General features: G+C 52.6%; 1 protein-coding gene across 4 annotated transcripts in view; it reads left to right on the forward strand.

Annotated features, from left to right (window-relative positions):
• The window catches only part of DHFR (dihydrofolate reductase), a 120,113-nt gene that overhangs the window by 59,766 nt on the left and 34,376 nt on the right, over positions 1-25,971 (forward strand). For all 4 annotated transcript variants that reach the window (XM_075837788.1, XM_075837804.1, XM_075837813.1 and 1 more), the window contains one exon: positions 14,506-14,632. In XM_075837788.1, coding sequence (XP_075693903.1) covers positions 14,506-14,632 — 127 coding nt within the window. The remainder of the gene's footprint in view (positions 1-14,505; positions 14,633-25,971) is intronic.

The raw sequence follows: 25,971 nt of genomic DNA on the forward strand, positions 1-25,971 counted from the left end.
CGCGCTCTTTCTCTCTCGCCCCCGCGCTCTTTCTCTCTCTCGCCCCCGCGCTCTTTCTCTCTCTCTCGCCCCCGCGCTCTTTCTCTCTCTCTCGCCCCCGCGCTCTTTCTCTCTCTCTCGCCCCCGCGCTCTTTCTCTCTCTCTCGCCCCCGTCTCTTTCTCTCTCTCTCGCCCCCGCGCTCTTTCTCTCTCTCTCGCCCCCGTCTCTTTCTCTCTCTCTCGCCCCCGCGCTCTTTCTCTCTCTCTCGCCCCCGCGCTCTTTCTCTCTCTCTCGCCCCCGCGCTCTTTCTCTCTCTCTCGCCCCCGCGCTCTTTCTCTCTCTCTCTCGCCCCCGCGCTCTTTCTCTCTCTCTCTCCCCCGCGCTCTATCTCTCTCTCTCTCGCCCCCGCGCTCTTTCTCTCTCTCTCTCTCGCCCCCGCGCTCTTTCTCTCTCTCTCGCCCCCGCGCTCTTTCTCTCTCTCTCGCCCCCGCGCTCTTTCTCTCTCGCCCCCGCGCTCTTTCTCTCTCTCTCTCTCTCTCGCCCCGCGCTCTTTCTCTCTCTCTCTCGCCCCCGCGCTCTTTCTCTCTCTCTCTCGCCCCCGCGCTCTTTCTCTCTCTCTCTCGCCCCGCGCTCTTTCTCTCTGTCTCTCTCTCGCCCCCGCGCTCTTTCTCTCTCTCTCTCTCGCCCCCGCGCTCTTTCTCTCTCTCGCCCCCGCGCTCTTTCTCTCTCTCGCCCCCGCGCTCTTTCTCTCTCTCGCCCCCGCGCTCTTTCTCTCTCTCTCTCGCCCCCGCGCTCTTTCTCTCTCTCTCTCGCCCCCGCGCTCTTTCTCTCTCTCTCTCGCCCCCGCGCTCTTTCTCTCTCTCTCTCGCCCCCGCGCTCTTTCTCTCTCTCTCTCGCCCCCGCGCTCTTTCTCTCTCTCTCTCGCCCCCGCGCTCTTTCTCTCTCTCTCTCGCCCCCGCGCTCTTTCTCTCTCTCTCTCGCCCCGCGCTCTTTCTCTCTCTCTCTCTCTCTCGCCCCGCGCTCTTTCTCTCTCTCTCTCTCTCTCGCCCCCGCGCTCTTTCTCTCTCTCTCTCTCGCCCCCGCGCTCTTTCTCTCTCTCGCCCCCGCGCTCTTTCTCTCTCTCGCCCCCGCGCTCTTTCTCTCTCTCTTTTCCGAGACCGTTAAATCATCCCTCCTTTGGTGGCTCTGCACAAACAACATAAACAAGGGAGTCCCCTGGAGAACTTCTCCTTATGTGATGATTACCACAGATGCCAGCAAACACGGCTGGGGGTCGGTAATCCAAGACAAGCACTTTCAAGGCGCATGACCTGTATAAATGAAAATGATGTCCTCAAACTTCAGAGAACTAAAAGCTCTTTCTCTCTCTCTCTCGCGCGCGCTCTTTCTCTCTCTCTCTCGCGCGCGCGCTCTTTCTCTCTCGCGCGCTCTTTCTCTCTCGCGCGCTCTTTCTCTCTCGCGCGCTCTTTCTCTCTCGCGCGCGCGCTCTTTCTCTCGCGCGCGCTCTTTCTCTCGCGCGCGCGCATGCTCGCGCGCGTGCTCTCTCTCGCGCGCTCTCTCTCGCGCGCTCTCTCTCGCGCGCTCTCTCTCGCGCGCTCTCTCTCGCGCGCTCTTTCTCTCTCGCGCGCTCTTTCTCTCTCGCGCGCTCTTTCTCTCTCGCGCGCTCTTTCTCTCTCGCCCCCGCTCTTTCTCTCTCGCCCCCGCTCTTTCTCTCTCGCCCCCGCTCTTTCTCTCTCGCCCCCGCTCTTTCTCTCTCGCCCCCGCTCTTTCTCTCTCGCCCCCGCTCTTTCTCTCTCGCCCCCGCTCTTTCTCTCTCGCCCCCGCTCTTTCTCTCTCGCCCCCGCTCTTTCTCTCTCGCCCCCGCTCTTTCTCTCTCGCCCCCGCTCTTTCTCTCTCGCCCCCGCTCTTTCTCTCTCGCCCCCGCTCTTTCTCTCTCGCCCCCGCTCTTTCTCTCTCGCCCCCGCGCTCTTTCTCTCTCGCCCCCGCGCTCTTTCTCTCGCCCCCGCGCTCTTTCTCTCGCCCCCGCGCTCTTTCTCTCGCCCCCGCGCTCTTTCTCTCGCCCCCGCGCTCTTTCTCTCGCCCCCGCGCTCTTTCTCTCGCCCCCGCGCTCTTTCTCTCGCCCCCGCGCTCTTTCTCTCGCCCCCGCGCTCTTTCTCTCGCCCCCGCGCTCTTTCTCTCGCCCCCGCGCTCTTTCTCTCGCCCCCGCGCTCTTTCTCTCGCCCCCGCGCTCTTTCTCTCGCCCCCGCGCTCTTTCTCTCGCCCCCGCGCTCTTTCTCTCGCCCCCGCGCTCTTTCTCTCGCCCCCGCGCTCTTTCTCTCGCCCCCGCGCTCTTTCTCTCGCCCCCGCGCTCTTTCTCTCGCCCCCGCGCTCTTTCTCTCGCCCCCGCGCTCTTTCTCTCGCCCCCGCGCTCTTTCTCTCGCCCCCGCGCTCTTTCTCTCGCCCCCGCGCTCTTTCTCTCGCCCCCGCGCTCTTTCTCTCGCCCCCGCGCTCTTTCTCTCGCCCCCGCGCTCTTTCTCTCGCCCCCGCGCTCTTTCTCTCGCCCCCGCGCTCTTTCTCTCGCCCCCGCGCTCTTTCTCTCGCCCCCGCGCTCTTTCTCTCGCCCCCGCGCTCTTTCTCTCGCCCCCGCGCTCTTTCTCTCGCCCCCGCGCTCTTTCTCTCGCCCCCGCGCTCTTTCTCTCGCCCCCGCGCTCTTTCTCTCGCCCCCGCGCTCTTTCTCTCGCCCCCGCGCTCTTTCTCTCGCCCCCGCGCTCTTTCTCTCGCCCCCGCGCTCTTTCTCTCGCCCCCGCGCTCTTTCTCTCGCCCCCGCGCTCTTTCTCTCGCCCCCGCGCTCTTTCTCTCGCCCCCGCGCTCTTTCTCTCGCCCCCGCGCTCTTTCTCTCGCCCCCGCGCTCTTTCTCTCGCCCCCGCGCTCTTTCTCTCGCCCCCGCGCTCTTTCTCTCGCCCCCGCGCTCTTTCTCTCGCCCCCGCGCTCTTTCTCTCGCCCCCGCGCTCTTTCTCTCGCCCCCGCGCTCTTTCTCTCGCCCCCGCGCTCTTTCTCTCGCCCCCGCGCTCTTTCTCTCGCCCCCGCGCTCTTTCTCTCGCCCCCGCGCTCTTTCTCTCGCCCCCGCGCTCTTTCTCTCGCCCCCGCGCTCTTTCTCTCGCCCCCGCGCTCTTTCTCTCGCCCCCGCGCTCTTTCTCTCGCCCCCGCGCTCTTTCTCTCGCCCCCGCGCTCTTTCTCTCGCCCCCGCGCTCTTTCTCTCGCCCCCGCGCTCTTTCTCTCGCCCCCGCGCTCTTTCTCTCGCCCCCGCGCTCTTTCTCTCGCCCCCGCGCTCTTTCTCTCGCCCCCGCGCTCTTTCTCTCGCCCCCGCGCTCTTTCTCTCGCCCCCGCGCTCTTTCTCTCGCCCCCGCGCTCTTTCTCTCGCCCCCGCGCTCTTTCTCTCGCCCCCGCGCTCTTTCTCTCGCCCCCGCGCTCTTTCTCTCGCCCCCGCGCTCTTTCTCTCGCCCCCGCGCTCTTTCTCTCGCCCCCGCGCTCTTTCTCTCGCCCCCGCGCTCTTTCTCTCGCCCCCGCGCTCTTTCTCTCGCCCCCGCGCTCTTTCTCTCGCCCCCGCGCTCTTTCTCTCGCCCCCGCGCTCTTTCTCTCGCCCCCGCGCTCTTTCTCTCGCCCCCGCGCTCTTTCTCTCGCCCCCGCGCTCTTTCTCTCGCCCCCGCGCTCTTTCTCTCGCCCCCGCGCTCTTTCTCTCGCCCCCGCGCTCTTTCTCTCGCCCCCGCGCTCTTTCTCTCGCCCCCGCGCTCTTTCTCTCGCCCCCGCGCTCTTTCTCTCGCCCCCGCGCTCTTTCTCTCGCCCCCGCGCTCTTTCTCTCGCCCCCGCGCTCTTTCTCTCGCCCCCGCGCTCTTTCTCTCGCCCCCGCGCTCTTCTCTCTCCGCCCCCGCGCTCTTTCTCTCGCCCCCGCGCTCTTTCTCTCGCCCCCGCGCTCTTTCTCTCGCCCCCGCGCTCTTTCTCTCGCCCCCGCGCTCTTTCTCTCGCCCCCGCGCTCTTTCTCTCGCCCCCGCGCTCTTTCTCTCGCCCCCGCGCTCTTTCTCTCGCCCCCGCGCTCTTTCTCTCGCCCCCGCGCTCTTTCTCTCGCGCCCCCGCGCTCTTTCTCTCTCGCCCCCGCGCTCTCTCTCTCGCCCCCGCGCTCTCTCTCTCGCCCCCGCGCTCTTCTCTCGCGCCCCCGCGCTCTCTCTCGCGCCCCCGCGCTCTCTCTCTCTCGCCCCCGCGCTTCTCTCTCTCTCGCCCCCGCGCTCTCTCTCTCTCTCGCGCCCCCGCGCTGCCCCCGCGCTCTCTCTCTCTCTCGCGCCCCCGCGCTCTCTCTCTCTCTCGCGCCCCCGCGCTCTCTCTCTCTCTCGCGCCCCCGCGCTCTCTCTCTCTCTCGCGCCCCCGCGCTCTCTCTCTCGCGCCCCCGCGCTCTCTCTCTCTCGCCCCCGCGCTCTCTCTCTCTCTCGCGCCCCCGCGCTCTCTCTCTCTCTCGCGCCCCCGCGCTCTTGCTCTCTCTCTCGCCCCCGCGCTCTTTCTCTCTCTCTCGCCCCCGCGCTCTTGCTCTCTCTCTCGCCCCCGCGCTCTTGCTCTCTCTCTCGCCCCCGCGCTCTTTCTCTGTCTCTCGCCCCCGCGCTCTTGCTCTCTCTCTCGCCCCCGCGCTCTTTCTCTGTCTCTCTCTCTCGCCCCCGCGCTCTTTCTCTGTCTCTCTCTCTCGCCCCCGCGCTCTTTCTCTGTCTCTCTCTCTCGCCCCCGCGCTCTTTCTCTCTCTCTCTCGCCCCCGCGCTCTTTCTCTCTCTCTCTCGCCCCCGCGCTCTTTCTCTCTCTCTCTCGCCCCCGCGCTCTTTCTCTCTCTCTCTCGCCCCCGCGCTCTTTCTCTCTCTCTCTCGCCCCCGCGCTCTTTCTCTCTCTCTCTCGCCCCCGCGCTCTTTCTCTCTCTCTCTCGCCCCCGCGCTCTTTCTCTCTCTCTCTCGCCCCCGCGCTCTTTCTCTCTCTCTCTCGCCCCCGCGCTCTTTCTCTCTCGCCCCCGCGCTCTTTCTCTCTCGCCCCCGCGCTCTTTCTCTCTCGCCCCCGCGCTCTTTCTCTCTCTCTCTCGCCCCCGCGCTCTTTCTCTCTCTCTCTCTCTCGCCCCCGCGCTCTTTCTCTCTCTCTCTCTCTCGCCCCCGCGCTCTTTCTCTCTCTCTCTCTCTCGCCCCCGCGCTCTTGCTCTCTCTCTCGCCCCCGCGCTCTTTCTCTGTGTCTCTCTCTCTCGCCCCCGCGCTCTTTCTCTGTGTCTCTCTCTCTCGCCCCCGCGCTCTTTCTCTGTGTCTCTCTCTCTCGCCCCCGCGCTCTTTCTCTGTCTCTCTCTCTCGCCCCCGCGCTCTTGCTCTCCCTCTCTCTCTCGCCCCCGCGCTCTTGCTCTCCCTCTCTCTCTCGCCCCCGCGCTCTTTCTCTCTCTCGCCCCCGCGCTCTTTCTCTCTCTCTCTCGCCCCCGCGCTCTTTCTCTCTCTCTCTCGCCCCCGCGCTCTTTCTCTCTCTCTCTCGCCCCCGCGCTCTTTCTCTCTCTCTCGCCCCCGCGCTCTTTCTCTCTCTCTCGCCCCCGCGCTCTTTCTCTCTCTCTCTCGCCCCCGCGCTCTTTCTCTCTCGCCCCCGCGCTCTTTCTCTCTCGCCCCCGCGCTCTTTCTCTCTCTCTCTCGCCCCCGCGCTCTTTCTCTCTCTCTCTCTCTCGCCCCCGCGCTCTTTCTCTCTCTCTCTCTCTCGCCCCCGCGCTCTTGCTCTCTCTCTCGCCCCCGCGCTCTTTCTCTGTGTCTCTCTCTCTCGCCCCCGCGCTCTTTCTCTGTGTCTCTCTCTCTCGCCCCCGCGCTCTTTCTCTGTGTCTCTCTCTCTCGCCCCCGCGCTCTTTCTCTGTCTCTCTCTCTCGCCCCCGCGCTCTTGCTCTCCCTCTCTCTCTCGCCCCCGCGCTCTTGCTCTCCCTCTCTCTCTCGCCCCCGCGCTCTTGCTCTCCCTCTCTCTCTCGCCCCCGCGCTCTTTCTCTCTCTCGCCCCCGCGCTCTTTCTCTCTCTCTCTCGCCCCCGCGCTCTTTCTCTCTCTCTCTCGCCCCCGCGCTCTTTCTCTCTCTCTCTCGCCCCCGCGCTCTTTCTCTCTCTCTCGCCCCCGCGCTCTTTCTCTCTCTCTCTCGCCCCCGCGCTCTTTCTCTCTCTCTCTCGCCCCCGCGCTCTTTCTCTCTCGCCCCCGCGCTCTTTCTCTCTCGCCCCCGCGCTCTTTCTCTCTCTCTCTCTCGCCCCCGCGCTCTTTCTCTCTCTCTCTCTCGCCCCCGCGCTCTTTCTCTCTCTCTCTCTCGCCCCCGCGCTCTTTCTCTCTCTCTCTCTCGCCCCCGCGCTCTTTCTCTCTCTCTCTCTCGCCCCCGCGCTCTTTCTCTCTCTCTCTCTCGCCCCCGCGCTCTTTCTCTCTCTCTCTCTCGCCCCCGCGCTCTTTCTCTCTCTCTCTCTCGCCCCCGCGCTCTTTCTCTCTCTCTCTCGCCCCCGCGCTCTTTCTCTCTCTCTCTCTCGCCCCCGCGCTCTTTCTCTGTCTCTCTCTCTCGCCCCCGCGCTCTTTCTCTCTCTCTCTCGCCCCCGCGCTCTTTCTCTCTCTCTCTCGCCCCCGCGCTCTTTCTCTCTCTCTCTCGCCCCCGCGCTCTTTCTCTCTCTCTCTCGCCCCCGCGCTCTTTCTCTCTCTCTCTCGCCCCCGCGCTCTTTCTCTCTCTCTCTCGCCCCCGCGCTCTTTCTCTCTCTCTCTCGCCCCCGCGCTCTTTCTCTCTCGCCCCCGCGCTCTTTCTCTCTCGCCCCCCGCGCTCTTTCTCTCTCGCCCCCGCGCTCTTTCTCTCTCGCCCCCGCGCTCTTGCTCTCCCTCTCTCTCTCGCCCCCGCGCTCTTTCTCTCTCTCTCTCGCCCCCGCGCTCTTTCTCTCTCTCTCTCGCCCCCGCGCTCTTTCTCTCTCTCGCCCCCGCGCTCTTTCTCTCTCTCTCTCGCCCCCGCGCTCTTTCTCTCTCTCTCTCGCCCCCGCGCTCTTTCTCTCTCTCTCTCGCCCCCGCGCTCTTTCTCTCTCTCTCTCGCCCCCGCGCTCTTTCTCTCTCTCTCTCGCCCCCGCGCTCTTTCTCTCTCGCCCCCGCGCTCTTTCTCTCTCTCTCTCTCGCCCCCGCGCTCTTTCTCTCTCTCTCTCTCGCCCCCGCGCTCTTTCTCTCTCTCTCTCTCGCCCCCGCGCTCTTTCTCTCTCTCTCGCCCCCGCGCTCTTTCTCTCTCTCTCTCTCGCCCCCGCGCTCTTTCTCTCTCTCTCTCTCGCCCCCGCGCTCTTTCTCTCTCTCTCTCTCGCCCCCGCGCTCTTTCTCTCTCTCTCTCTCGCCCCCGCGCTCTTTCTCTCTCTCTCTCTCGCCCCCGCGCTCTTTCTCTCTCTCTCTCTCGCCCCCGCGCTCTTTCTCTCTCTCTCTCTCGCCCCCGCGCTCTTGCTCTCCCTCTCTCTCTCTCGCCCCCGCGCTCTTGCTCTCCCTCTCTCTCTCTCGCCCCCGCGCTCTTGCTCTCTCGCCCCCCCCGCGCTCTTGCTCTCTCGCCCCCCCCGCGCTCTCTCTCTCTCTCGCCCCCGCGCTCTCTCTCTCTCTCGCCCCCGCGCTCTTTCTCTCTCTCTCTCGCCCCCGCGCTCTTTCTCTCTCTCTCTCGCCCCCGCGCTCTTTCTCTCTCTCTCTCGCCCCCGCGCTCTTTCTCTTTCTCTCTCTCTCTCTCGCCCCCGCGCTCTTTCTCTCTCGCCCCCGCGCTCTTTCTCTCTCTCTCGCCCCCGCGCTCTTTCTCTCTCTCTCTCGCCCCCGCGCTCTTTCTCTCTCTCTCTCGCCCCCGCGCTCTTTCTCTCTCTCTCTCGCCCCCGCGCTCTTTCTCTCTCTCTTTTCCGAGACCGTTAAATCATCCCTCCTTTGGTGGCTCTGCACAAACAACATAAACAAGGGAGTCCCCTGGAGAACTTCTCCTTATGTGATGATTACCACAGATGCCAGCAAACACGGCTGGGGGTCGGTAATCCAAGACAAGCACTTTCAAGGCGCATGACCTGTATAAATGAAAATGATGTCCTCAAACTTCAGAGAACTAAAAGCTCTTTCTCTCTCTCTCGCGCGCGCGCTCTTTCTTTCTCTCTCGCGCGCGCTCTTTCTCTCTCTCTCTCTCGCGCGCGCTCTTTCTCTCTCTCTCGCGCGCGCGCGCTCTTTCTCTCGCGCGCGCGCGCTCTTTCTCTCGCGCGCTCTCTCTCTCGCGCGCGCTCTCTCGCGCGCGCTCTCTCGCGCGCGCTCTCTCGCGCGCGCTCTCTCGCGCGCTCTCTCTCTCGCGCGCTCTCTCTCTCGCGCGCTCTCTCTCTCGCGCGCTCTCTCTCTCGCCCCCGCGCTCTCTCTCTCGCCCCCGCGCTCTCTCTCTCGCCCCCGCGCTCTCTCTCTCGCCCCCGCGCTCTCTCTCTCGCCCCCGCGCTCTCTCTCTCGCCCCCGCGCTCTCTCTCTCGCCCCCGCGCTCTCTCTCTCGCCCCCGCGCTCTCTCTCTCGCCCCCGCGCTCTCTCTCTCGGCCCCGCGCTCTCTCTCTCGCCCCCGCGCTCTCTCTCTCGCCCCCGCGCTCTCTCTCTCGCCCCCGCGCTCTCTCTCTCGCCCCCGCGCTCTCTCTCTCGCCCCCGCGCTCTCTCTCTCGCCCCCGCGCTCTCTCTCTCGCCCCCGCGCTCTCTCTCTCGCCCCCGCGCTCTCTCTCTCGCCCCCGCGCTCTCTCTCTCGCCCCCGCGCTCTCTCTCTCGCCCCCGCGCTCTTTCTCTCTCTCTCTCGCCCCCGCGCTCTTTCTCTCTCTCTCTCGCCCCCGCGCTCTTTCTCTCTCTCTCTCGCCCTCGCCCCCGCGCTCTTTCTCTCTCTCTCTCTCTCTCGCCCCCGCGCTCTTTCTCTCTCTCTCTCTCTCTCTCTCTCGCCCCCGCGCTCTTTCTCTCTCTCTCTCTCTCTCTCGCCCCCGCGCTCTTTCTCTCTCTCTCTCTCTCTCTCGCCCCCGCGCTCTTTCTCTCTCTCTCTCGCCCCCGCGCTCTTTCTCTCTCGCCCCCGCGCTCTTTCTCTCTCTCTCTCGCCCCCGCGCTCTTTCTCTCTCTCTCTCGCCCCCGCGCTCTTTCTCTCTCTCTCTCGCCCCCGCGCTCTTTCTCTCTCTCTTTTCCGAGACCGTTAAATCATCCCTCCTTTGGTGGCTCTGCACAAACAACATAAACAAGGGAGTCCCCTGGAGAACTTCTCCTTATGTGATGATTACCACAGATGCCAGCAAACACGGCTGGGGGTCGGTAATCCAAGACAAGCACTTTCAAGGCGCATGACCTGTATAAATGAAAATGATGTCCTCAAACTTCAGAGAACTAAAAGCTCTTTCTCTCTCTCTCTCGCGCGCGCTCTTTCTCTCTCTCTCGCGCGCGCTCTTTCTCTCTCTCTCTCGCGCGCGCTCTTTCTCTCTCTCTCGCGCTCTTTCTCTCTCTCTCTCTCTCGCGCGCGCGCTCTCTCGCGCGCGCTCTCTCTCTCGCGCGCTCTCTCGCACTCTTTCTCTCTCTCTCTCGCCCCCGCGCTCTTTCTCTCTCTCTTTTCCGAGACCGTTAAATCATCCCTCCTTTGGTGGCTCTGCACAAACAACATAAACAAGGGAGTCCCCTGGAGAACTTCTCCTTATGTGATGATTACCACAGATGCCAGCAAACACGGCTGGGGGTCGGTAATCCAAGACAAGCACTTTCAAGGCGCATGACCTGTATAAATGAAAATGATGTCCTCAAACTTCAGAGAACTAAAAGCTCTTTCTCTCTCTCTCGCGCGCGCGCTCTTTCTTTCTCTCTCGCGCGCGCTCTTTCTCTCTCTCTCTCTCGCGCGCGCTCTTTCTCTCTCTCTCGCGCGCGCGCTCTTTCTCTCGCGCGCGCGCGCGCTCTTTCTCTCGCGCGCTCTTTCTCTCGCGCGCTCTCTCTCTCGCCCCCGCGCTCTCTCTCTCGCCCCCGCGCTCTCTCTCTCGCCCCCGCGCTCTCTCTCTCGCCCCCGCGCTCTCTCTCTCGCCCCCGCGCTCTCTCTCTCGCCCCCGCGCTCTCTCTCTCGCCCCCGCGCTCTCTCTCTCGCCCCCGCGCTCTTTCTCTCTCTCTCTCTCTCTCTCGCCCCCGCGCTCTTTCTCTCTCTCTCTCTCTCGCCCCCGCGCTCTTTCTCTCTCTCTCTCTCGCCCCCGCGCTCTTTCTCTCTCTCTCTCTCTCGCCCCCGCGCTCTTTCTCTCTCTCTCTCTCTCTCGCCCCCGCGCTCTTTCTCTCTCTCTCTCGCCCCCGCGCTCTTTCTCTCTCTCTCTCTCTCTCTCTCGCCCCCGCGCTCTTTCTCTCTCTCTCTCGCCCCCGCGCTCTTTCTCTCTCGCCCCCGCGCTCTTTCTCTCTCGCCCCCGCGCTCTTTCTCTCTCTCTCTCGCCCCCGCACTCTTTCTCTCTCTCTCTCGCCCCCGCGCTCTTTCTCTCTCTCTTTTCCGAGACCGTTAAATCATCCCTCCTTTGGTGGCTCTGCACAAACAACATAAACAAGGGAGTCCCCTGGAGAACTTCTCCTTATGTGATGATTACCACAGATGCCAGCAAACACGGCTGGGGGTCGGTAATCCAAGACAAGCACTTTCAAGGCGCATGACCTGTATAAATGAAAATGATGTCCTCAAACTTCAGAGAACTAAAAGCTCTTTCTCTCTCTCTCTCGCGCGCGCTCTTTCTCTCTCTCTCGCGCGCGCTCTTTCTCTCTCTCTCGCGCGCGCTCTTTCTCTCTCTCTCGCGCGCGCTCTTTCTCTCTCTCTCTCTCTCTCGCGCGCGCGCTCTCTCGCGCGCGCTCTCTCTCTCGCGCGCTCTCTCGCGCTCTCTCTCTCTCTCGCGCGCTCTCTCTCTCTCTCGCCCCCGCGCTCTCTCTCTCTCTCTCTCTCTCGCCCCCGCGCTCTTTCTCTCTCTCTCTTTCTCTCGCCCCCGCGCTCTTTCTCTCTCTCTCTCTCTCGCCCCCGCGCTCTTTCTCTCTCTCTCTCTCTCGCCCCCGCGCTCTTTCTCTCTCTCTCGCCCCCGCGCTCTTTCTCTCTCTCTCGCCCCCGCGCTCTTTCTCTCTCTCTCGCCCCCGCGCTCTTTCTCTCTCTCTCTCTCTCTCTCGCCCCCGCGCTCTTTCTCTCTCTCTCGCCCCCGCGCTCTTTCTCTCTCTCTCTCGCCCCCTCTCTCTCTCTCTCTCGCCCCCGCGCTCTCTCTCTCTCTCTCCCCCGCGCTCTTTCTCTCTCTCTCCCCCGCGCTCTTTCTCTCTCTCTCGCCCCCGCGCTCTTTCTCTCTCTCTCGCCCCCGCGCTCTTTCTCTCTCTCTCGCCCCCGCGCTCTTTCTCTCTCTCTCGCCCCCGCGCTCTTTCTCTCTCTCTCGCCCCCGCGCTCTTTCTCTCTCTCTCGCCCCCGCGCTCTTTCTCTCTCTCTCGCCCCCGCGCTCTCTCTCTCTCTCGCCCCCGCGCTCTTTCTCTCTCTCTCGCCCCCGCGCTCTTTCTCTCTCTCTCTCGCCCCCGCGCTCTCTCTCTCTCTCGCCCCCGCGCTCTCTCCCTCTCTCTCTCGCCCCCGCGCTCTTGCTCTCTCTCTCGCCCCCGCGCTCTTGCTCTCTCTCTCGCCCCCGCGCTCTTGCTCTCTCTCTCGCCCCCGCGCTCTTGCTCTCTCTCTCTCTCTCTCGCCCCCGCGCTCTTTCTCTCTCTCTCGCCCCCGCGCTCTCTCTCTCTCGCCCCCGCGCTCTTTCTCTCTCTCTCTCGCCCCCGCGCTCTTTCTCTCTCTCTCTCGCCCCCGCGCTCTATCTCTCTCTCTCTCGCCCCCGCGCTCTATCTCTCTCTCTCTCGCCCCCGCGCTCTATCTCTCTCTCTCTCGCCCCCGCGCTCTATCTCTCTCTCTCTCGCCCCCGCGCTCTTGCTCTCTCTCTCGCCCCTGCGCTCTTTCTCTCTCTCTCTCTCTCTCGCCCCGCGCTCTTTCTCTCTCTCTCTCTCGCCCCGCGCTCTTTCTCTCTCTCTCTCTCTCTCGCCCCCGCGCTCTTTCTCTCTCTCTCTCTCGCCCCCGCGCTCTTTCTCTCTCTCGCCCCCGCGCTCTTTCTCTCTCTCTCTCTCGCCCCCGCGCTCTTTCTCTCTCTTTCTCTCTCTCTCGCCCCCGCGCTCTCTCTCTCGCCCCCGCGCTCTTTCTCTCTCTCGCCCCCGCGCTCTTTCTCTCTCTCGCCCCCGCGCTCTTTCTCTCTCTCTCTCTCTCTCTCGCCCCCGCGCTCTTTCTCTCTCGCCCCCGCGCTCTTTCTCTCTCTCTCGCCCCCGCGCTCTTTCTCTCTCTCTCTCGCCCCCGCGCTCTTTCTCTCTCTCTCTCGCCCCCGCGCTCTTTCTCTCTCTCTCTCGCCCCCGCGCTCTTTCTCTCTCTCTCGCCCCCGCGCTCTTTCTCTCTCTCTCGCCCCCGCGCTCTTTCTCTCTCTCTCTCTCGCCCCCGCGCTCTTTCTCTCTCTCTCTCTCGCCCCCGCGCTCTCGCCCGCACTCTAATAATTAAATGCTGGTTTGCTTGTCTACAGCTTTTTTTTTTATTATTATATTTTTTTTTCCCCAAACATTCCTATGGATAAGCATTTTTTTCAGTAAAGCCATTTAAAATTCTGTGTATCATTTAAATTGAGTCTGGAATTATTTTTATACATTGATTTAGTGAGTATAAAAAAAATCCTCTTTAACCCCTTAAGGACACAGCCAATTTTGGCCTTGAGGACAGAGCAATTTTTTTAATTTCCCTCTTTGCATCCCGACGCTCATAACTCTTTTATTTTTTTGTACGACGTAGTTGTATGAGACTTTTTTTTTTTTTGCGGGACGAGTTGTACTTTATGTAGGTAACATTTTTTGGTACAAATACATTATCGTTTACTTTCTATATATTTTTATTTTGGCGAAATTGCAGAAAAAAAGCAGTTCTGCAGCAGTTTTAATATTTATTTTTTTTACACTATACACCGAACATCATAAATAATGTTATACATTTGTTGTACAGGTTATTACGGTCATGGCTATACCAAATATGTCTATATTTCATGTTTTGGGACCTATATTTTAAAAAGTTTATTTATTATAAAAAAAATGTGTTTCTGTGTATTTTTTTATTTTGTATTTATTTATCATAAAAATTTTTTTACATTCATTTAACTTTTTTTTAAATCCCATAAAGGGATTTATCATTTTGATTTTTATTTTGTAACTGCAATGTACTGGCATAGATCTATATGCCAGTACATTAGCCTGTGCACTGATTGTACACAGGCAGTTGTTAGGGCATACCTCAGTATGCCCTAACAGGAAATATGTTCAGACAGCCCTGGGGTCCTTCAATGGACCCTGGGCTGTCTGGCCATACGAGTTGTGAGCTTTGATCAAAGTGCCATCCCCCCTCCTTGAACGCCGCGATCAGCTTTCATCGCGGCGTTCAAAGGGTTAACGGCAGAGAGAAGATGTTTCTCCTCTGCGCTGTCAGAGCGGGGCCGTGGCTGTGTATTACAGCCGTTGCCCCGCTCTCAATCGCGCGCAGAGACAGCTGTCACACAGGACGAGATTGGTCGTCCTAATGCGCGAAGTACTCGCCGCTCAGGACGAGCATTCTCGTCCTGTGTCGGCAAACAGTTAAATGAACACTATACTTAGAAATGTATTAAAGGGGTTGTCCGCTACCGGACAACTGATGACCTATCCACCGGATAGATCATCAATATATGATCGGTGGGGGTCCGACACCTGGACCCTTCACCGATCAGCTTCTCCTGCTGCCTCCGTGCACCGGACGTCCATGCCGGAAGCAGATGGCTTCGTCCACGGATTAGCGGCCGAGCTGCAGTACTGCAGCTCTTTTCTTCTATTGAAGTGAATAGAAACAGCTGCAGCACGGCCGCTATGCAATGTACGGGACCCAACTGCTTCCGGCTACGTACATTGCATACTGTGCAGTGACATCCAGTGCCCGCAGCATTGACTGCGATGAGCTCCTCAAGTGTCGGCCGCAACAGTATAAATACTCAGCATTATCCGCAGCCGATGATATACCGATGACCTATCCGGTGGATAGGTCATCAGTTTTCCGGTAGTGGACAACCCCTTTAAATATAAATAACTTATTCAGTGTTGTCAGTCTGCAGGAATTTCTTCATGTTACTAAAACCGTATCGTAGAAATCTTGCAGAGAACAAAAGGGTAATTTTCCTTCTGATGTCTTCCTTTTTATTCTGGCAAATAGATAAGCGGTCCATGTATATGTGTACGTGTATTGTCATGGATATGCTGTAAAAACAATGTTTTCCAATGTTTCTTGAATATGTTAATATAGGATCATTCCTTCCAATAACCACAAAAAAGGTTACGATGCCGTTCTCTGTGTGTTCACATTATTTTGCTTTGTGCATTTTAGATGCACTGTTATAACTTGTACATAATGAAATTGTCATGAAAATGACCGAAAATTTATGAAGGTAACATTTTCTCTAAACGTATTTAATTAAAGACATATTAAACACCTACAGGGAACCCCCAAAAGGCGCTCACCATCTTGCCAAGAGTCTGGATGAGGCTTTGGAACTGTTAGATACTCTGGAGTTAAAAGACCGGGTAGATCTTGTCTGGATCATTGGCGGCAGCTCACTTTATAAGGTAAATTATTATGACGTCCATAGTCTGTTGTGCTACACGTACACTGTTTTACACACCTAAACTCTGCGTACTGAATCCTCTGATTTCATGTGGCCTACTCTGTAAAGCTATCAAGTTAGTGACATATTCATAAATGTTTGCGTTCCTAGGCCCAAAGAATTCCTATTAACCCCTTCAGGACTGAGCCTGTTTTGGCCTTCAGGACTAAGACGATTTTTCAATGTCACTTTATGTGGTAATAACTTGGGAATGCTTTTACCTATCCAAGTGATTCTGAGATTGTTTTCTCGTGACATGTTGTACTTTATGTTAGTGGGAAAATTTGGTTAATAATTCAATATTTATTTGTAAAAAAAAACACCAAGATTTGGAGAAAATTTGCAAAAATTAGTATTTTTCTAAATTTAAATGTATCTGCTTGTAAAACAGATAATAATACCACACAAAATAGTTACTAGTTTACCTTTCCCATATGTCTACTTTATGTTTGCATCGTTTTTTGAACATTATTTTATTTTTCTAGGACGTTACAAGGCTTAGAACTTGAGCAGTGATTTCTCACATTTTCAAGAAAATTTCAAAAGGCTATTTTTTCAGGGACCAGTTCAGTTCTGAAGTGGCTTTGAGGGCCTTATATATTAGAAAGTCCCCATAAATCACCTCATTTTGAAAACTGCACCCCTCAAAGTATTCAAAACAGCATTCAGAAAGTGTTTTAACCCGTTTAGGCGTTTCACAGGAATTAAAGCAAAGTAGAGGTGACATTTACAAATTTCATTTATATTTTTTTTTTTTTTACAAAATTCATTTGGAATAAAAAAAATTCTATACCACAGAAAGTTTTACCTGAGAATTGTAACTCATTATTTATTGCCCAGATTCTGCCGTTTTTAGAAATATCCCACATGTGACCCTAGTGCGCTAGTTTACTGAAATACAGGCCTCAGAAGCAAAGGAGCACCTAGTGGATTTTGGGGCCTCTTTTTTTTAGAATATATTTTAGGTACCATGTCAGGTTTGAAGAGGTCTTGTGGGGCCAAAACAATAAAGACCCCCAAAAGTGACCTCTTCTTGGAAGCTACACCCCTCAGGGAATTTATCTAGGGGTATAGTTAGCATTTTGAACCCACACTTTTTTTGCTACATTTATTTGAATTAGTATGTGAAGATGAAAATCTACTTTTTTTTCTGAAAAAACTTAGAATTTTTAATTTTTTCAAGGAATAAAATAGAAAAAAACACCCCAACATATGTAAAGCAATTTCTTCCGATTATAGCAATACCCCATATGTGGTAATAAACTGCTGTTTGGACCCACAGCAGGACTCAGAAGTGAAGGAGCACCATTTGGATTTTGTAATTCTGATTTTGCTGGAATAGTTTTCAGTGCCGTGTCGTGTTGTCGTGTTTGCAATGCACTGTAGGGAACAAAATAGTGGAAACCCCCGAAAAGTGACCCCATTTTGGAAACTACAGTCATCAAGGAATTTTTCTAGGGGTAAAGTTAGCATTTTGACCCCACAATTGTTTTGCTGAATTCAATGGAATTATTCTGTAAAGGTAAAAATCTACTTTTTTCTGAAAAAAGGTAGCCATTTTTAATTTTTACAAGGAATAAAGGAGAAAAAGCACCCCAACATTTGTAAAACAATTTCTCCCGATTACGGAAATATGCCATATGTGGTAATAAACTGCTGTTTGGACCCACAGCAGGGCTTAGAAGGGAAGGAGCGCTTTTTGGCTTTTGGAGCTCAAATTTAGCTGAAATGGTTTTTGGGTGTCATGTCGCATTTGCAAAGCCCCTGAGAGGCCAAAACAGTGGAAACCCCCCAAAAGTGACCCCCATTTTGGAAATTACACCACTTAAAGAGTCTATCTAGGGGTATAGTGGGCATTTAGACCCCACAAGTCTTTTGCAGGATTTATTAGAATTAGGCCGTGAAAATGAATATCAACATTTCTTCCACTAAAATGTTGAATTTTTTCAATTTCACGAAGAATAAAGGAGGAAAAAACCGCCCAACATTTGTAAAGCAATTTCTCCCGAGTACAGCTACACCCCACATGTGGTCATAAATGGTTTTTCATTAGAAAGTAATTAACCCTTTCCGGACTGAACCATTTTTTTTATTTTCCTTTTTAATTTTTCCCTCCCCGCTTTCCAAGAGCCATAACTTTTTTATTTTTCCGTCAATAGAGTGGTGTGAGGGCTTATTTATTGAGGGACGTGTGGTCGCTTTGATTGGTACCTTTTTATATAATAGTACAATAGTATACAATAGTTTTCTACACTGGGACAGTCATCACCCTCCAGCACTTAAGAGAGGGATACCATTAGGGCCAAGAGCAATTGTTCTAATGAACTATCTTTTCAAATTGAATGCGATGGACTCTATCAAAAATGTTTGGCATGTGGATATCCAAAAAAGTGGCTACATAGGGCCTATTCCAGGGCTAGGGCGTCTCACAGACATGACTTACTTTCGGATAGAGGTACCAAACCTGCTGTGTCAGCATCATCCAGTGCCATTCGGTGTATAGGCACCTTTGATGTGTGTTCTCCCCAGGTTATCAATGTTTTGAAAAAACATTGGTCCATTCTTACTGTCGATCCTGATTTAAAAGACGCTATCTCCACCAACCTTACTATTACCTGCCGCAGGGGTAGGAACTTGGGTGATCTGTTAGTACACAGCCACTATTCATCAATATCTTCTAATACTCCATCTACCTGGCTGAAATCACCTGTTAAAGGGTTTCACCCGTGCGGCAGATGCTCTTTTTGCCCCTTGATGCCCACAGTCAAGAGTTTTACTAATCCTACTGATAGGAAGTCATATGACATTAAACAATTTCTTAACTGTCAAAGTAGTGGGGTCATATATGTGGTTAGATGTCCTTGTCCCAAACTATATGTCGGTAAGACTTTGCAGGAACTGAGGAGGAGAGTGTCCAAACACCTTAGTACCATCAATCACAAGGAAGACACCACTCTCTCAAGACATACACATAGGTTCCATGATGGTAATCCTAAGTCGCTTCAATTTTGGGGTATCGCCCAGATAAAGCTAGGTCCTAGGGCTGGTAATTTAGACCGTAAACTCCTACAGGAGGAGGCACGATGGATCCACCGTTTAAATATCATGACCCCCCTTGGGCTTAAAGAGGCTCTGTCACCAGATTTTGCAACCCCTATCTGCTATTGCAGCAGATAGGCGCTGCAATGTAGATTACAATAACGTTTTTATTTTTAAAAAACGAGCATTTTTGGCCAAGTTATGACCATTTTTGTAGTTACGCAAATGAGGCTTGCAAAAGTCCAAGTGGGTGTGTTTAAAAGTAAAAGTCCAAGTGGGTGTGTATTATGTGCGTACATCGGGGCGTTTTTAATACTTTCACTAGCTGGGCGCTCTGAAGAGAAGTAACATCCTCTTCTCTTCAGAACGCCCAGCTTCTGACAGTGCAGATCTGTGACGTCACTCACAGGTCCTGCATCGTGACGGCCACATCGGCACCAGAGGCTACAGTTGATTCTGCAGCAGCATCAGCGTTTGCAGGTAAGTCGATCTGCAATAGCAGATAGGGGTTGCAAAATCTGGTGACAGAGCCTCTTTAATGAAGGATTCACCTTCAGTGCTTTTCTATAATTTTATCTATCATCCCTTGTTCGCTGTATATGGATTTCTAATATTCATCTCGGGGTCTGTTGATCTCCGTATACCTCTTTGTTTCATCAACTGATCTGCCTTATATACCTATCTATTAATGCCTCTCATAATGGAGGGGCTGTATTTCACTACATTACACTAGATGCATATATCTACAAGTTCCTGACGTGACCATATCATTATTATGGCGGCATTTTATCCTTATTCTTTTATCCCCCCCCCCCCTTTCTATAGGGTGTGGGTCTCGCTTTATTCTATTCGAATTAATTATCTTTCCGGTATGGGGGTCGCTGTGTCGGTCCTTTTTATAATAATCCTCCTCACCATAGCGGTGGTCTGGTTTTGCACTAAGTCCACAATGACGCTGACTGCGCCTGCGCCGATTCGTTTTGTCTCTGCTATATAGCAGATTTGTTCTAAGTCGTTCTTTGCGCATGCGCACACATCCACCTATCTACCATTTAGACTATCTCCGTAATTGTCAGCAGTGCGCATGCGCGGTCCCTTACTTGTCATTGGCTCCTGCCACGCTACTCGCTATAGGTCAAGCCGTTTCTCCTGACGGCTGTACACTCTCGATTCACCCTATTGGCTGTTTGCTCCGACACACCCCCTGTACTTACGTCATCATACACTCCCTTAAGAGGAGTAGTTTTTTCGCCGTGCTGCCATTAGCCCCGTGTACCCCTGAGGACGCTACTAGTTAGCGAAACATGTCGGGGGGGGGCTCTGTTTGTTTTAATTCCTGCCTCAAGCCGTATCTACTGCCTTATCACTTAGCCAATTTAACTTGTCAATGCTACCTATGACGGCCCTCATGGTTGCTAACACAGTGCTGTATTTGTATCAGCAGTTTACTTTCATGTCCGGCTCTTGGCAGTGACAATTTTAAAAACATTTATGTGGTCTGTCTTGTTCTGCTATACGTAGCATAATAAAATATTGTTCCTATTGTATTTTGGGGTAGTTGGGAAAAAGGGTTTGTTTGCCTGCAGGCATTCTTTCTGTTCATTGTATATTATACCTGCCGACTACCCAGGGTCTCCATTCATTTTTTATCTCGCAGAGTATCACACACATGAACACAACAACACAATCCGGTTTAATAACTCCTTATATCACAAGCCACTTAGTCCACCAAGCCCAAAAGAGAGCAAGCCTGTTAATTTTATTACTGTGCTGTCACTGCTACCTACCTACACCAGTTTTATGGATCTAAGACGAACATCCTCCTTAAAGGGGTTTTCCACTACCGGAAAACTGATGACCTATCCATCGAATAGGTCATCAGTATATGATCTGTATAAGTCCGACACCATGACCCTGCACCGATCGGCTGCCTGCGGGCACCGGATGTTATTGCACAGTATGCCGTGTACGGAGCCGGAAGCAGTTGTCTCTGTACACTGCATAGCGGATAGCGGCCGTACTGCAGCTCTGCTCCTATTCCGTGACTGGAGCCATCTGCTTCCGGAATGGACGTCCGGAAGCAGCTGGAGCAGCTGATTAGTGCGGTGCCAGGTCTCGGACCCACACCAATCATACACTGATGACCTATTTGGTGGATAGGTCATCAGTTGTCCGGTAGTGGACAAACCCTTTAATCCGAATCTCCCACTTCAGTCTCCAACCTTAGTAAAGGTAGGAAACCGATGCATTAAATGGTTGGCTGGTTCTACTAGAAAACCGCAGGTTTGGCCGACTGTAGGTATGTGTGTGGCCACCTTTTATAAGGCTTAGAACTTTAGCAGCAATTTCTCATATTTTCAAGAAAATTTCAAAAGCCTATTTTTTCAGGGACCAGTTCAGTTCTGAAGTGGCTTTGAGGGCCTTATATATTAGAAAGTCCCCATAAATCACCCCATTTTGAAAACTGCACCCCTCAAAGTATTCAAAACAGCATTCAGAAAGTGTTTTAACCCTTTAGACGTTTCACAGGAATTAAAGCAAAGTAGAGGTGAAATGTACAAATTACATTTTATTTTTTTTCGAAAATTTTTTCTGTACCACAGAAGGTTTTACCCAAGAAATGCAACTCCATATTTATTGCCCAGGTTCTGCAGTTTTTAGAAATATCCCACATGTGGTCCTAGTGCGGTAATGGACTGAAGCACCGGCCTCAGAAGCAAAGGAGCACCTAGTGGATTTTGGGGCCTCCTTTTTTTAGAATATATTTTAGGCACCATGTCAGGTTCGAATAGGTCTAGTGGTACCAAAACAGTAATGACCCCCCAAAAGTGAACCCATTTTTTAAACTATACCCCTCAAGGAATTTATCTATGGGTATAGTTAGCATTTTGAACCCACAGTTTTTTTGCTACATTTATTTGAATTAGTATGTGAAGATGAAAATCTACTTTTTGTGAAAAATTTTAGAAATGTTAAATTTTTACAAGGAGTAAAGTAGAAAAAACACCCCAACATATGTAAAGCAATTTCCTCCAGTTATAGCAATACCCCATATGTGGTAATAAACTGCTGTTTGGACCCACAGCAGGCCTCAGAAGAGAAGGAGCATCTTTTGGATTTCTGATTTTGCTGGAATAGTTTTCAGTGCCGTGTCGCGTTTGCAATGCACTGGAGGGATGAAAACCGTGGAAACCCCCCAATAGTGACCCCATTTTGGAAACTACACCCTCAAGGAATTTTTTTAGGGGTAAAGTTAGCATTTTGACCCCACAGTTGTTTTGCTGAATTCATTGGAATTAGTCTGTAAAGGTAAAAATCTACTTTTTTTCTGTAAGAGCTTAGACATTTTTAATTTTTACAAGGAATAAAGGAGAAAAAGCACCCCAACATTTGTAAAACAATTTCTCCTGATTACGTAAATACCCCATATGTGGTAATAAACTGCTGTTTGGACCCACACCGGGGCTTAGAAGGGAAGGAGCGCTTTTGGCTATTGGAGCTCAAATTTAACTGGAATAGTTTTTGGGTGTCATGTCGAATTTGCAAAGCCACTGAGAGACAAACAGTGGAAGCCCCCCAAAAGTAACCCCATTCGGGAAACTACACAACTTAAAGAATCTATCTAGGGGTATAGTGAGCATTTAGGCCCCACACGTCTTTTGCAGAATTTATTAGAATTAGGCCGTGAAAATTAATATCAACATTATTTCCACTAAAATGTTGCATTTTTTCAATTTCACAAAGGATAAAGGAGAAAATGCACCCCAACATTTGTAAAGCAATTTTTTCCGAGTACGGCTATACCCCACATGAGGTCATAAATGTTTTTTTCATTAGAAAGTAATTAACACTTTCCGAACTGATCCATGTTTTTCTTTTTCGTTTTTCCTCCCCGCTTTCCGAGAGCCACAACTTTTTTATTTTTCCGTCAATAGAGTGGTGTGAGGGCTTATTTTTTGCGGGACGAACTGTAGTTTTTATTGGTACCATTTTTTTGGTACATAAGACTTTTTGAGCACTTTTTATTACATTTTTTGGTAGAGCCAAGGTGACCAAAAAACTGCGATTTTGCAGTTTAAAATTCTTTATTTTTCACGGCGTTCACCGTGCGAGTTCAATAATGGTATATATTGTAATAGCTTGGACTTTGACGGACGCAGCGATTACCAATTTTGTGTATTTTTTTTATTTTTTTACATTACTTTAGAGAAAAAATATGAAAAGGGTTTCTTTTTGGACTTTAAATATTTATTTAATTTTTTCCACTAATAATAACTATTTACTTTTGTTTTTACATATGTTATTAGTCCCCCTAGGAGACTTGAACCAGCAATCGTTAGATCACTGGTAGAATACACTGCAATACTAATGCATTGCAGTATATTGTGATTTTACAGGCTCCTGTAACAGCGTGATCGCTGTTTCTGTCCGTTAGTCCCGGGTATCAGCTGTAAGACACAGCTGACACCCGCAGCGTATGGCGCGGGCTCAGCGCGTGAGACGCTCCATATATCACCCCCCACACCACGACATGCTATTAAGTCATGGTGCGCGAAGGGTTTAATGCGCAGCGGATGGTGCAGAGTGAAAATTACAATTTTCCACTGATGTGCCATTTTAGTGCACTATATGTCGTGCCTAGTTTGTGCCACAAATACATCATAAAATATTAACCGGGTTCTCCCGGGTATGGCGATGCCATATGGGTGGACGTAAACGGCTCATTGGGCACGCTGTAGGGCTCAGAAGGGAGGGAGCGCCATTTGGCTTTTGGAGCGCAGATTTTGCTTGGTAGCAGCTCTGCCGTTTTGCTGGTACTTCAGTTTATAATGTGGGGGCATATGTAGGCTGGGCAGAGTACATCAGGGCATAATAATGGGGTAAATAAACAATAATCCGCAGATATGTGGCCAGTGTCGCACTTATAAATGGCGCCCGATCCTATCCGCTTTTGGAACGCTCTGCACATTTTGCATCGCCATAATCTGGGAGCCGGAACTTTATTTATTTTTTCACCACCGGAGCTGCGTGAGGGCTTATTTGTTGCGGGACAATCTGTAATTTTCATTGGTACCATTTTGGGGTACATGCGATTTTGTTGATCACTTTTTATTCCATTTTTCGGCAAGCCAGGTGACCAAAAACCATCAATTCTGACAATGATTTTTTTTTTTTTTTTACGGTGTTTACCCTGGGCTATAAATGACCATTATATTTTATTCTGCGGGTCGGTACGCTTACGGCGATACCAGATGTATATAGGTTTTTTTATGTTTTGCAGCGTTTGCGCAATAAAATAACTTATTTAGAAAATAAATTTATTTTTTGTGTCACCATATTCTGAGAGCCATAACTTTTTTATTTTTCAGTCAAAAAAGCTGTGTAAGGGTTGTAGTTTGTATCGGTACTATTTTGGCGTACATGCGACTTTTTGATCACTTTTTATTGTATATTTTGGGAGGGGTGGTGATTCTGGCATGATTTTTCGTTTATTTTTTTTGCGGTGTTCACCGTGCGGGAAAAATAATTTTAGAGTTGGGGTCGTTACGAACGCGGTGATACCAAATATGTGTACTTTTTTTTTTACGTGTTAATTTTTTCCTATAATAAATGACTTCTTATAGGAAAAAAAAAGCAGTTCTTGTTTATGTCACTTATAACTTTTCTTTTTACGCTTTTTTTAAAACCTTTTTATTCTTTTTTTTTTTTTACTTTTTTCCACTTGTCCCACTAGGGGACACTTAGACTTGCAGCTCTGATTGCTGCTGGAATACATTACACTACACGCGTAGTGTAATGCATTCCAACTGTCATTGTGACGTCAGTCACACTGACAGGAAGCCTACGACGACCACTCTCCGGCTGGTCCTCATAGGCTTCTGTACATGGCAGCCCAGAAGCCATTGTCTGCCGTCCGGTTACCATCGCCAGCCCCCGTGATTTCACGTGGGGGCTGCCGATCGGCGCTAAACACCTTAATTGTGGCGTTCAAAATCGACCGCCGCAATTAAGGAGTTAACTGCCAAAATCAGCGGCGATGGGCCGCTGATCGGCAACGGGGAATGCAGGGCAGACACCCTGCACAGTTAACCGCCGCTGCACGTCAAGGTGCGCAAACTTACTGCACACATCGACGTGCAGTTACGTCAAGGTGCGGGAAGGGGTTAAACTTTATTTTTTATTTTTAGTGGTTTTTTTTGCACATTTTATCAATCCCCCTAGGGGACTTGAACCAGAGATTGTTAGATCGCTGGTACAATACACTGCAGTACTAATTTACTGCAGTGTATTGACATTTTTACAGGTTTCTGTTATTCCTGCCAGTGGCACGGCTTAACAGAGGCGGACAAAATACAGACATGGGGGGGCCTTCATTAGGCCCCTGGGCTGCCATGACAACCATTGGCACCCTGAGATCTCGTCACAGGATGGCGGATGAGCTGTCGCTCTTTCTAATGCCTTAGATGCTGCGGTCACAATTGACTGTGGCAACTAAGGGGTTAAACGACCAGGAACAGCGCGATCGCTGTTCCTGGCCGTCCATCCTGGGTGCCAGCTGTAATGCACACCTGACACCATGCAGTGTATGGAGCGGACTCCGCGTGTGAGCCAGCTCCATACATCACCCCCCGCACCAGGATGTGCTATTACGGCGGGGTGAGCAAAGGGGTTAAATCACCCACCCTAGAGAAGAGAAGGCTGAGGGGTGATATATCTTTATACAAATATGGAAATGACACCTATACGATAAATTTTTCGTTTTGCAGACCCCACAGAAAATACATGGTCACTCCTTGCAGTTAAAGGAAGTATGATTTCATCTCCAAATTCAAAAGCATTACATTACTATCCAAACTGTAAAGTTATGGAACATGTTCCGACAGGGTTTGGTAATGGCTGAAAGTGTGGATAAGGGTTAGACATCTTCCGTGAAAAATACTATGCAGGGTTACTGGTAATAATGTAGAATGTTGATCAGGGATCTGCCCAGAATTTGTCAATGCCATAAAATTGTGGTTTGTTTTTTTTTTTTTTTTCTTTCCTCTGAATCAATTGGAGTTAGCAGGTATAGAAGTTAAAATTGGTAAGACTTGGCTCTTTTATTCACCCCACTAACTATGCTGATTTGTCGCAATCTACACAGCAAAGCTGACAAGTGAGCTGCAGAAATCATAAAAGGTTAGCCTATTGTGTGCGCGCTCCTGTAGCTAGTAGGAAAACTACAATGTTTTAAAGAGAACCTTTCACCTCCCCATACATGTGCAGCATGTAATGGGAAGGGCTGCACAAACCCTGGGGCACTTTAAAAAAAAAAAATTCTACCTCCCTCCGTTATTTCGATATCGGTGTTGTTATATTTGGCGCCCGATATTTAAATAACCCCCTGAACAGTAAACGGTGTGTACTGGCAAGGGGGCGTGTTACTATGGCTCTGACACTGTCCAATCAGATATGGGCAGTATTACAGCAAGAGCGGGTGTGCGATTGCTGTCTTTTCACCCGAACTGGCAAGGGGGCGTGTCCCTGCTACGGACAGTGTAAGAGCTGGGGAGCGCTTGCACTGTCCGTAGCAGAGACACGTCCCCCTGCCAGTTCGGCAGACAATACAAGACTGATCTCTCGCAAGAGCTGAAGAGATGAGAGCGCGCTCTCCTCACCCCAGCTCTTACACCGTCCATAGCAGTGACACGCCCCCTTGCCAGTTCGGCAGAAGACTAATCTTGAAAGCTCTCTCTCTCTCGCTCTCTTTCACACTCTCTCTCTCTCTCTCTCTCTCTCACACTCTTTCTCTCTCACTCTCTTTCTCTCTCACTCTCTTTCTCTCTCTCTCTCTCTTTCTCTCTCTCCTTTCCCTCTCTCTTTCTCTCTCTTTCTCTCTCTCTCCTTTCCCTCTTTCTCTCTCTCTCTTTCTCTCTCTCTCTCTCTTTCTTTTCCTCGCTCTTTCTCGCTCTCTCTTTCTCTCTCTCTCTTTCTTTTTCTCTCTCTTCCTCGCTCTCTTTCTCGCTCTCTTTCTCGCTCTCTTTCTCGCTCTTTCTCGCTCTCTTTCTCGCTCTCTTTCTCGCTCTTTCTCTCGCTCTCTCTTTCTCGCTCTCTTTCTTTCTCTTTCTTTCTCTTTCTTTCTCTCGCTCTTTCTCTTTCTTTCTCTTTCTTTCTCTCGCTCTTTCTCTCGCTCTTTCTCTCGCTCTTTCTCTCGCTCTTTCTCTCGCTCTTTCTCTCGCTCTTTCTCTCGCTCTTTCTCTCGCTCTTTCTCTCGCTCTTTCT

This window comes from Rhinoderma darwinii, chromosome 1 (genome assembly GCF_050947455.1).
Source record: "Rhinoderma darwinii isolate aRhiDar2 chromosome 1, aRhiDar2.hap1, whole genome shotgun sequence".
NCBI classification, from domain to species: Eukaryota; Metazoa; Chordata; class Amphibia; order Anura; family Rhinodermatidae; genus Rhinoderma; species Rhinoderma darwinii.